We start from the raw sequence: 12,556 nt of genomic DNA, 5'->3' as shown, positions 1-12,556 counted from the left end.
TTCCCCCTACTCTACGCGTACGGTCGCCTCTTCGCTCGAACTCAGTGCTGCCAGATCGTGAATGGATTTTACCCCCACCATATCTACCGTTTGGGAGCTGCAAAATAGAAGGTGCATGATTACCACTGTAAGATCGTGTGTGAGTCGAAAATGCACGACTCGAACTTCGGTCTAACTCAGGTTTTCTGCTGCACGATAATTGCCGATCCAAAAAGCTAAATTGTGTACTAAAAAAAGACATTTTTAATAAAATACATGAAGTTTGCACAAAAGGTATTTATTTTCCATCAAGACTAATTTTCTGTACAAAAAATTAATGTTTAATCATATTTATATTTTCGAGAAAAAAGATTAATCTTTTACCAAGAAAGACGAATTTTTAATGAAAAATAGAAAGAATTTTCTACAAAATATTTAAATTTTCAGAAAACAAAATTTTTTAACTGAATTGATGAATCATCAACCAAAAAAATAAGTAAATTTTTAACAAAGTATTTCCATTTTCAACCAGAAAATATGAAAAAAAATCGTTAAGATTCGTTGAAATTGCTTCATATTATTAAAATTAACTAAAAATTCCTTCGAATGTTTTAAAATATCCTAAAAAATCTAAAATCCTTTAAAATCTCTTGAAATTTTGCAATGCCCTTGAAAATTCCTTACAATTTAAAAAATACCCTACAATATTTCAAATCCTTTAAAATCTCATACTAAATTACGGAAATCAATTGAAAATTACTTGAAATCTATTGAAATATCCTAAAATATATCAAATTATTTAAAATCTCATATTAAATTACTGTAAAAAATGGAAAATTCCTTGTGACCTTTTAAAATACTCTCAAATATTTCGAAACCTTCAACATTTTTTGACAGACCTTGACATCTTTTGAAGATTTCTAAAGTACTTTGGAATTTTTTAAATAACCCTGCTAAAGGTTTTTAAATTCTTTCAAATTCCTCTAAATTATAAAAATAATTTGAAAATTACTTGAAATTTATAAAAATATTCTAAAATATATTAAATCTTTTAAAATATCATATTAAATTACAGTAACCAATTCAAAATTGCTTAGAATATTTTTAACTTCTCTAAAATTTTTCAAATCCTTTTAAATCTGTTGAAATACCTAGAACTTTTTTTTAAGATTTCTAAAGAACTTTGGAATTTTTAAAAATAAACCTTCTACCATTTTTTTCATTCTTCGAAATTCCTTTAAATTATAAAAATAAGGTGCGAGGATTATGAAAAATTCCAAGGAATTTTCAATTGATTACAGAAACTTAATAAGAGATTTTAAAGGATTTGAAATATGTCAGGGTATTTTTAAAATTTCAAGATATTTTCAAGAGCTTTAAAAAATTTCAAGATGGTTCAAAAGATTGTAGATGATTTTAAATATTTGAGGATACTTTAAAGGATGTCAAGAAATGTTCAACTTATTTTTATAGTCTGAATAGAAATTTCAAAAAATTAAACAAAATTTAAAAGGTTATTTTAAAAAATGCAAAAGTACTTTAGAAATCTTTAATAAAAAAAAAGTTCAAAGTAGTTCAAAAGAATTTGGAGGATTTGAAAAATTTAAGAGAATTTAAAAAGATTCCAAGGAATTTTCAATTGATTACAGTAATTTAATATATTTTAAAGGATTTGATATATTTGAGGATATTTTAATAGATTGCAAGTCATTTTCAAATGCCAATTTCTTCAATTTCTTTCCAATGGGGAGGTAGGTATCGTGGGGGTAAATTTCATCCACGATCTGGCAGCACTGCTCGATCTATACTTCGAATAAAGAGTTTCTAAAAATATGTAAAAGTCCCGTTCAAAAAATAAATTTAATGTCATTTCCCGACTTTTCCCGATTTCAAAAAATTCCCGGTCATTTCCCAATATAAAAGTCAAATACTTTATAAAAAATTCGAATATTTATCTTGAGAACATAAACATTGTTAAAAATTTGTATTATGATTGAAAATTAATATTTTTTGGTTAAAACTAAATCTTAGGAACATGCTACCTACACTAATTTAATTTTAAAGAATATGTTTCCCTATTTTCGTAAAAAAATACCCTATTTCCCCCGTTTCGAGAGAATTTGGAGTTGTGAAGTCTGTTTAAGATTAAAAAAAAAAAATAAATGAAATAAAATCTTATGACCTAGTGGAGCTTCCTGATTTTTCTTCCTTTCCATGTATCGCATGAAAAATTATTGGAAACTGCTTCTTCGGTAACATTGACCAATTTTCTGCTGTGTGGACTTCTTTACCTCCAAAGGTTTCTAGTTCGTTTTCGTAAAACAACTGGTTGGGGATACGCAGAATTGCATCGTGACTTCGATAATTCCTAACCAATTTTGTTAAGAAGTTCGGATTGTATTTATTGTCTTCGCCTTTTTGATAAAGTTCTACTCGGTTCATTAATCGTTCCAACATCGATTCCCCTAAAAGAAAGATAAAAATCTTTTGCATCAATTTCCGATTCAAATGTATCAATGAAAATTTTTGTAATGTTTCTTTTATATTCTTGAAAAAACACGATTATTTATGGACCTTTAAATTTTAAAAGCCATGCATTCTCAACAAAATACAATGTAAATACAATATACTTTATAATTCGAAGTATTCAAAATAAGAATGTTTAAATTAAAAATCTTTATGCAAATTAATATTGTGAAAAAAATGTATCCAATTTTACTGAAAATTTAATCATCTTAAGTTTATGCATTTAAAATTAGATCGATTGATTTCGAGAGCTTGCGTCATTTTTTTCAAATTGAATAACAATGATTCTGCATTCTTTATTTATCTTCATTTCATCTTCATTTCTTCAAATATTTCATATTTTATGTATTTTATATTGATGTATTTAATAATCTAAATATTTAAGACATGTATAAATACCTAGTAAATGCTGACCAACTTTGGTCATTACAACTGGTCCTAACTGTTTTGGGTCGCCAGATAAGACCAGCTGTGGCAATCCATCACAATTATATGATTTGTTTAATCCTAAAGGAATTAGAGTTTCGGGTTGTGTTGCTTGTCCAGCTTCGTCAATGAAAATATAATTAAAATAGTTTACGAATAAACCAGCTTTAAGTAGTCTGAAAAATGAAAAAAATCAACATTATTTTTTATACCAATTTTAAATAAAATTAAAGGTAGAAATTTAGGGTGGCCGTTTAAATCAAGGAAAGAAAATACCAGCCATTTCCGGTGCACAAAAAATTATCACACACATTGAGATCACAAAATGCGAACTCTTAAAGGGCCATATTTTTCATTTAAAATAATAAAAATTGAACTGCAAATTGAAGCCAGCAAAGAGGAGGTATTGAATTCTAAACTTTTATAAATGAAGCTTAACAAATAAAACTAATGACTCTCTTCCAATTCAGAAAAAAAATATAATGAATCTGTTTCCAATTTTCTTTTTTTTTAGTTTCAGTGTCACTTTCGTTAAACATTTTTATGTATTTTTTCAAATTCTTGTTGCCTTTATTATTTTCATTTCATATTTATCTTATTTTATATTTATTTTAAAAAGCTGAAAAAGGGTTTGTTCTGACGGAAAATTTCTTTAAATATGTCAGTCCATATTTACTTTTCTAATTTTATTTTTTACCGTTTTTTCCCTTAAAAACGATTTTTCATTTTAAATTCTCTAACTTCCAAATTTCTTAAATGGTTAATTTTTTTTAAATTATTCAGTTCAGTTTTTTTAATACGAATTGAACATTTTTAGAACCTGTTTCTGAAGATTTATTATTTTATTCTCTTCTAATAAGAACGTTTTCTTTTAAGTTCCTATTTTTTCAAATTATTCTTGAAAAAATTTACTTTAAAAAAATCTTCAGAATAGGTTAATCCTACGAAAAATTCCTGCCAAGGAGTCAGTCCATTTTTACTTTTCTAATTTTATTTCACTATATATTTTTTTATTCTTTTGCAAAGATTTTGTATTTTAGATTCTTCAACTTTTCGAAATGATTCTATCTTTATTTAAATTATTTAGTTTATTTTTTAAAAGCGAATTAAAAATGTTTTAAACTTATTTTTAAAGATTTATTCTTGTATTCTCTTTTTACCAAAGTTATCTTTTTATTTCATATATTTTCAGATTAATCTTGCAAACATTTATGTTTTTTAAATCTTGAAAATTGATTAATGTTTTTAACCATTTATATTTATTTATTTTTTATCTTGTAGCATCTCTTGCTTTTATTTTATATTTATCTTGTTTATATTTATTTAAAAAAAACGGAAAAGGAGTTAATCTTAATGAAAATTCCTTCACAGTTTTCAGTCCGTATTTATTTCCTTAATTTAATTTTATTTTTTATTTCTAGGTATATTTACTTTTTTTTAGATTTTTGAGCTTCTGAAGTTTTTAAAGATTTCTTTTTTTATTTTCTTTATAAAATGTAGTTTTCTTTATTATCTTTTCAGGTGAATGGTCTGAAAAATGTTTGTTTAAAAAACAAACGAGCATCAAAATTTTCTCCCTTTTAACTAAATATAAAATAAAAAATAAAAATTATTGTTCTTTTACATAAAAAAATACTTAAAAATAAAATTTTTTTCTCTCCAACTCTACAAAATTTAAATTTTATAGTTTACTGATTTAAATAATAAATTAAATTGATAAAATGCCTCTTTACCAATTTTACAAAAATTAAAAACTAAACTTTTCTTGTATCTATCTAAATAAAAATGTTTCAAATACAAATTTTTTCCGTCTTTAACTTAAGAAAAATGTTAAGAACAAAAAATAATTCTCATGCCGATTCACAAAATATTGAAAGCCGAAATTTCTTTTTTCAAGCTTAATGAAAAATATAAAAGGTCTCTCTGCCCATTCAACAAGAATTTAAAAATAAAAAATAAATTTCTCAAATCCGAAAAAATTGAATAACAAAATTTCTTCCCTTTATTTTCAAATCATAAAATTTAAAACCTTATTTTTAACATCGATCCTTTTAAGTCGAATTATTTTAATTTTGAATCGCTTCAAATTGGTAATTGTTCCATTTTTATTTAGACATTAAAAATTGAGCACTTTGTCGTACCGATACCACATTTTTTAAAGGTAACATTTAAGATTGCAATGTTTGAAAGTATAAATTTAGTACTTTAAAATTTTAAAATTAAAGAATTTTTATTTCAAACAAGTCTCTTAAAATTTGCTTAGTCGTTAATACTTGAATTATGATTTATCATTTAAAATGAAAAGTCAATGATTGCTAATAGTTTAAAAACTGTTCTTTTTTTTATTAAATTTGTGGAATTGAATATGTTAAAGAATTAATATTTCAAACTAAAGAAATATTTTGACTGAATTTGGTAATTAATGAAAGCCTTTAATTATGAATCTAATAATTTAAAATAATATTAAAATTGAAAGTAGTCAGTTTTAAATCGGATGTTAACACTTCCTAAATCACAAAGGCTTTTAAATTAAAAAATGTTTAATTTTTCACGTTAAAATCTCTAAATTGATTAATTTTGGACAGATTTATAAACATATTGAAAAATAAATTATTTTTCAATTTTGAACACTCGAACTACAGTTTAGTTTTAAAAGTTCTGAGCTAATTTATATTTACAGTGGATTCACTCAAAACAATTTTTATCAAAGGTTTTAAAATTCAAATTCAATTTTTTTAAATAATTCAAGTCTTCGAAACGACACTTCAAAATTCTTTTAATTGAAAAATGTATGCTCAAAAACGAAGAACAGAAATTCGGTACCTCCATGCTATACTCTGCAATCTGAGTTTGGCAGTCTAAACTCTCCAATCTTGTTTTATGCTGGCCCGTAGCGTCACGTACGACAAAACAAGATTGAACAGTTTAGACTCCTAACCCCCCAGATCGGAGAGTTTAGACTGCGCAGCCCTCCCCACACACTGGGAGTTTAGACTGATAATTCCAGATTGGAGAGTTTAGCCTGCTCACACCAGATTTAAGATTTACGGGACTGCCCCCCCCCCCCATTCCTCAGATTGAAGAGTTTAGACTGCTAACTAGGGCGCACTGAAAACTTTTTTTAAAATGTATAATTGGTATGGGGGCAGAAAATTTGTAATTATTTTGTGTGAAGAAAGATATTTTTAAGTTATTTCGATCCCAAATTACAACTTTTCTAACCCCTTCCATTTATAAATTAAATTTTTTTACTACGCTCTATGGCTAACCCATGCACTGAGGAGTTTAGACGTCCAAGTCCAGATTGGAGAGTTTAGACTGCCCCCCCCCCTAGATTGAAGATCTCAGACTATTATCTCCAAGTTGGACTGCTAACCCCAGGTTAGAGTTTGGACTGCTTACCCTTTACCCCCAGATTGGAGAGTTTAAATTGCCCATTTCACCAGATTGAAAATTTGAGACTGCTTACCCCCAGATTGGAAATTTTAGACTGCGCATCCTTATATTGGGGAGTTTAGAATCCAAGTCCGTATTTGAGAGTTTTGACTGCCCCCTCTCCAATTAAAGAGTGTTAGACTGCTACTCACAGATTGGAGAGTTCAGAACACTAGCTCCAGATTAGAGAGTTTAGACTGCTCACACGTACACTGGGGAGCTTTGACTGCTAACCTCAGATTGGCGAGTTAAGAGTGCTCACCCCAGATTATAAAGTTCAGCATAGAGGTATCGAATTACACATTGCAAACTGAATTATTTTATTCTTTAGAAAAAATTTTAATAGATATAAAGATACTTTAAGTAATAAGACAGATTTTTCTTTAAAAAAATAACAACATTTTTGGTTAAAAAATAAATTCAAAGTCATTTCCCGATTTTTCCGGTTAACCGTTCACCCTGAAATTCCAGTAAAATAATAAAGATTAAGATGATAATAAAAAGAGTTAGTACCTTGTGCAAGTAACAAGAGTCATTATAAAAATCTCCTTTTCCAAAAACATGTTCTTTGATAACATACTATAAGAACATTCGCGAATGCTTTCGTCTATGTCTTTCCTAAATATATAACAATAAAATAATAATTACTAAGGGTCTTGGTAGTAAGTCATAAAAAATAAAATTATTTTTAAAATCTGACCCGTATCTGGAATGACTATTTAGTCGACAAATTAATTTATCTTCAATATGGGGCAACAATCGCATTGTTATTTCATCTGCTACCGCATTTGATGGCGTGCAAACCAGAATTTGTTTATTCAAAGTTTTCGAAATCTGGCAAATTGCCTCTACAATCGTGGCCGTTTTTCCAGTTCCTGGAGGGCCGAAAATCAGGTAAGGAGAAGGGTGTGCTGTTTGACCCAAAATTCTTTGGACTGCTTGCATCTGTTCAGGATTCCTTTCTATACTTTTGTTGAACCAGGAAAAAACTCTGAAATCATTTTTGATAATAAAAGAATTTGCATCCCAAAAATTTCTAAACGCAGAAAAAATAGACTGATTTTTCACCAAAATAGAATAATAAATTCTTTAAAATCATATTAATGTTGGAAGTAATATTCAATTCAGATTAAAACGCTTCAAATTCATAATATTTCAAGTTAAAAATATTGCATTTTCAACTAAGAAGAACTTTTAAACGAGTAGTTAAATTTTTTGACAAAAATATTAATTCTTAACAAAAACTGCAATATTTGAGTTTTGTAGAAAAAAGAAAACAAAAACAAATAGGCAACAAAAGTAGTTGAACCCTCATCCAAAACAAATAATTAATTTTTCACCAAAAAGTTTCATTTTTAACCAAAAATATTAATTTGGCACCAAGAAGATAAAATGTTGTAATAGAAAAGACGAATTTCCAACCAAATAAAAACAAGACAGTTAAATTTTCAAGTTTGAAGTTAATTTTCAACGATATAATTCATTTTTCAATTAAAAATTTCCGACAAAACATTTAAATTGTGAACCTGAAAATAAGAATTTACAATAAAAAATTATGACTTTTTAACAAAATTGTATTGAATTGAATTGAATTTTTAACACAAAATTAAATTCTCAACCAAAAATTTTATTTTCAGCCAAAATAGCTCAATCTTTAGTCAGTAAATGGTATTTTTAATAAATAAGTTCTGCTTGCAACAAAAGAAAAAAGTTTTCATTCTGAAAGAATGACTTTTTTACTAAAAAAAAAACATAAATTTACAACAAAATACATCAATTTTTAACTCAATTCTTGAATTTTTAACTGAAAACGATTAATTTTCAACAAAAAATTGAATAGTTAATTTTTTGTTAAAAAAAATATTTTTAACCCAAAAATATAACTTAACAAAACAGATGGATCATCAAATAATAAAATGAATTTGTAACAAATTAATTCACCTTTCAACTTAGCAGTTGTATTTTTAATCGAAAATATTAATTTTATACGAGAAAATTTTTGGTTTAAAAAATTTATTTTTCAACAAACAAAAAAAGTAAATTGTAATATTTCATGAAACAGATGACTTTTTAATCAATAAAATTAATTTCTAAAAAAATAGTCCAATTGGTTGAGCTTTCAAGAAAGAAAGATGAATGTTTAATAACAAGTTTAATATTTTAATTTTTAAATAAAAACAATCACTTTTTAACTGAAAGTATATAAGCAAAATTTTTGTAAACAAATCAATTTCGTATTTGATAAGATGAATACTCAACCAAAAATTCAAGAATTGAATTTTCAACTGAAAAATATCAATTTCTAGCAAAAATAGATTAATTAAATTTTCAGTTAAGATCATTAATTTTCAATTACAAAAAATCAAAATTTAAACCAAATACTTTAATCTTCATCCAAATAGTACAATTTTTAACCATAAGAGATAATTTGTTAACTGATTTTTTTTTATTATTCTTCGGTCCTATTGACAAAAAAGTAATTTTTTTTTAAACAAGGGAAAAAGAGGAATTCCTTCAAAACGTTGTAAAGTAGGAAATAGGGAAACGATTTTAAATTCTGCATTTAAGTGCTTTACGTGTAAAATAAAATCACTAATTTTAATTTTCCAAGTCTTTCAGCAGATTGTTTTTGAATTTTAAAAAATTTTATAATTTTTTTCCGTTTTTCAATTTAAAAAAAATCCAATATTTCTTACTCAAATGGTTTCCCACAAACTGTGCTTGGAACTGGACACAGAAGCGGAGACAATTTCCATTGATCTACCAAACTCATCGCATAATGTTGTGCGCGAATAGGCCAGTTTCCACATAGAAGCCTGATCATATATTTACATCCTACTCGATGTACGTTCTGGAATCTGTAATAATGGTAAACTTATGAAAGTATGAGTACTTTGCCCTCACTTCCCTTTTTATACACCCCTACCCTAATTTCCCCTATTTCCACTACCTTAATTACTAATTACGTCTATTACTACCCCTTCACTTATTTCTCCTCATTTCCCTATCCTACGATTGCCCTTTTTTTTCTTACTTCTTTCACCTCTCGTTTACCCTCACTACACCTAATCCCCCCCCATTCGCCTTCATTCCTCTCCCTTTCCCTCACTTCCACTAATGCCTATCGCTCACATCTACTGCACATACCCTCATTTCACTTTCTCCCTCCTCACTTTCCCTTCTAGTACCTCACTACTCTGCTCAACGCTAATCTTCCCACCCTCTACTCCCCTACTTTACATTCCACCATGTCCTCTTCCTTGTCCTCATTTACCCTCACTCCCCCTACTTATCTCTTATTTCTAATTACCACGCTACCCCACTTATTCTAACCCGATTCCCCTGATAACCCTTCCTCTATTTTCCCTACTTTAGTTATTCTTATTCCAATCCCACCATTATTCTACTATCCTCACTTCCCCTACATCCTCTTTCACCAATTCCCCTCACTTCGCATCTGCCCTCACTTCTACTTCCTCTCTTATCACGGCCACTATTTTATTCTTCATATGCTCTACTTCCACTTCCATAATTAACCCTCACGCCGCCTACTAAACTCTTTTCAAATCTCATCAGTCTTCTTATCTCTGATTTGCTCTTACTTCTCCTAACTCACGTTTTCGCTCACTTTTCTCACTTATAATACATATCCCCTCATTTCGCCCAATTTTCCCTTATTTCCCTTACTAACCCCTTATTACTTTCCCTCATTTCTCCTCCCTCTCGACCCCTCCTTCACTTTTTATTATTTGACCTATCTTCTTCTCACTTTCCCTACTCCCCTACATTTTCCATCACTCTCCCTATTCTACTTCCTTTACTTACTCATTTCCCCTCAATTTCTTTCTCTCGCTTCCACAGATTACCCATCCTGACTTTTTCTATTTCATAGTTGCTTATTTTCCCTCTTTTCACTACCCTTTTTTCTCACATATACCCTCTTCTTCGACTAGCATCATTTCCGCTACTTCCCTCTCACTAACTTCTGCTCACTTCCCCTACTCCTTATTTTCACTAGATTCTCTCTCATCATTTTCCCTTACTTCCTCATGTTGGAAAAAAGTACGACTGATGGCCTAAAACCAAAATAAAACTGTAAGGCCTCTTTCCCTCAATACCCCTTCCTCACCATGGCTTCTTTCCTGATTTCTCACTTTTCCTACATCCCATTTTATTATTTTCCCTTACTCCCGCTACTCCTCTTTCCATTGCCTTTTTTCTCCCTTACACACTCTTCTTCCCTTTTCACCATTTCTGCTACTTTCCAGATCAATAACTTCTCCCACTTCACTCTGCTCACTTTCTTTCTCCTCATTTTCTCTCCATCCGCTCCCATCTTTTTCCCGTACTTCCCCACCTTGGAAAAAAGTACGACTGATGGACACAAACCAGACCGAAACTGTAAGGGCTTCTGCTCGGGGCTACGAAACCCTACTAATTAAAAAAAAAATAATTTTTATAGTTTTGAGTGAAATTGTGCCATTCTAAATCACATTGTCATCAGAAGTTTGAATGAAATATTGTAATTCTTATAACTTCTAAAGGAATCTGTATTATCATCAGAGATATAGTAAGGTCTAGTTTTGGTATTCCATAATAAGTCAATCCAATTTTAAAGCTTCGCTCCTTTCATTGTCTGCTTCTTTTTTGTAACAAATTCAAATTAAAAATTATTCAGTCGATTAGGGTGGATTGAAAGCAATAAAAAAATTTAAGTCAAAAATGGCTAGAGCTGTAAAGTTACTACGTTATATCAGAATCAAAAATCTCGAATAAATTTTTGAAAGCAAACAACGTTCCTACGATTGTCTGTGAGGTCACCATTTTTTATTTTCGAGAATTCAAATAAATTTAACTACTAAAATTATGAATCTTCAATGAAAGATGAATACTAAACGAAAACTTTTCGTAGTTATTATTTCAAAAAAAAACTTTAACTAAAAAAAAGTATTTTTAACAAAATAGCTACTTTTTTGAACCAAAGAAATAAATCTTTAACCAAGAAAGATTTTTTAGTCAAAAAAAATTTTGCAACCAAATTAATTAATTTAAATGCAAAACGGGCAAATTTTCCACAAAACAGTTGAATTTTCAACTAAAAAAAAAGAAGAATTTTTAATGATGAATCTAATAATTGATATTTCAACCATATAAATATTTTAATTTGAAATTAAATAATGTTGAATTTATTAAATAAAGTAGAATTTGCCATAAAACAGTTAAATCATGTACCAAAACAGCCTAAGTTTCACCTGTACAGCTGAATTTTCAACAACAAAAAATACTTTTCAGTGAAGAACAAAAAAATTTGACCGTGCTAAATTTTTCTTTTATGCATAAAAACAATCTCAAGTGTAGGAGATTAAAATTGTAATGTAAAACATTGTTTCTATATTTTTTTAAACGTAATATACATTAATTTTCAACCTAATAATTTATTTTTTAACTTAAAAAGGTAAATTTTGAATTAAAAGTAAATCAAATGAATTTTAATTTAATACTATTAACTTTCAACTAAGAAACAGTATTTTAAATAATATACTTAAATTTCTAACCAGGGATGAATCTTCTATATAAAAATGAATTTTCAGTAAAAAGTCTGATGGTGAATACTTCCACCATAAAGTATTTTAATTTTGAACAGAAAGAGTTGAATTGAACAAACAAAATTAATTGTCAGCCAATTAATTGAATCGTCTACAAAAACAGACTAATTTTCAAAGAGAAACAAGAATTTGAAAAAAAATTAATTTTTGGCAAAGAAGATGAATTTTCCACGTAAAAATATGATGCTTAAGGACATGTGACACAGCTAAATACCTATATTACCGACCTCACTTTTTCAGTTGACTGAATGTTTTTTTGAACCTAAGAACTTTTTTTTTAAAATAAAATATCGAGCTGAAACTTTGGAAAATGTATTAGAGTACAATAAAGTATGTTTAGGTACTGCATTTTAGTAGGAACTCCACTGAAAATTATTTCATCTTTTTTCTGAACCTCAACATTTTTGAACGTTCGAACTTTTTTTAAACATAAAATATCGGTCTCAAACTTTGAGAAATGCAAGAGCCGAAAGAAAACTACGTTTAAGTACAAAGCTTAATAGTAAAATATGTAAAAAAATATATTTTAACAATCAATTCCAACGGCATCAGCCGGTAACGTTGTACACGAAAATATAAACCCT

At 28.1% G+C, this 12,556-nt stretch overlaps 2 protein-coding genes across 2 annotated transcripts in view; both read right to left on the bottom strand.

Annotated features, from left to right (window-relative positions):
• Positions 1 to 2,154: 2,154 nt before the first annotated feature.
• Positions 2,155 to 9,896, bottom strand: LOC117173893 (helicase MOV-10-like). The gene is made up of 4 exons (XM_033362539.1): positions 9,817 to 9,896; positions 9,063 to 9,224; positions 2,905 to 3,107; positions 2,155 to 2,444 (listed from the first exon to the last, which is right to left on the bottom strand). Exons 1-4 carry the CDS (start codon positions 9,894 to 9,896, stop codon positions 2,155 to 2,157), a joined length of 735 nt encoding a protein of 244 aa, XP_033218430.1.
• A 663-nt stretch (positions 9,897 to 10,559) lies between these two features.
• LOC117173892 (putative helicase MOV-10) overlaps positions 10,560 to 12,556 on the bottom strand; it is a 31,359-nt gene continuing 29,362 nt past the window's right edge. Inside the window, exon 5 of the mRNA XM_033362538.1 lies at positions 10,560 to 10,723. Coding sequence (XP_033218429.1) covers positions 10,560 to 10,723 — 164 coding nt within the window. The remainder of the gene's footprint in view (positions 10,724 to 12,556) is intronic.

Source organism: Belonocnema kinseyi, chromosome 5, assembly GCF_010883055.1.
Source record: "Belonocnema kinseyi isolate 2016_QV_RU_SX_M_011 chromosome 5, B_treatae_v1, whole genome shotgun sequence".
Classification (NCBI taxonomy): domain Eukaryota; kingdom Metazoa; phylum Arthropoda; class Insecta; order Hymenoptera; family Cynipidae; genus Belonocnema; species Belonocnema kinseyi.
This window is presented reverse-complemented; position numbering and strand designations above follow the sequence as displayed.

Excerpts from the sequence above, each read along its gene's own strand:
- LOC117173893 (XM_033362539.1), bottom strand. The coding sequence starts at position 9,896 with ATGGAAGTGGAAGTAGAGCATATGAAGAATAAAATAGTGGCCGTGATA. Across the intron at positions 3,108-9,062 it reads GTTTGTGGGAAACCATTTGA|ACTACTTAAAGCTGGTTTAT; the intron begins GTAAGAAATATT and ends TTCATTTTTCAG. Across the intron at positions 2,445-2,904 it reads AGTTGGTCAGCATTTACTAG|GGGAATCGATGTTGGAACGA; the intron begins GTATTTATACAT and ends TCTTTCTTTTAG.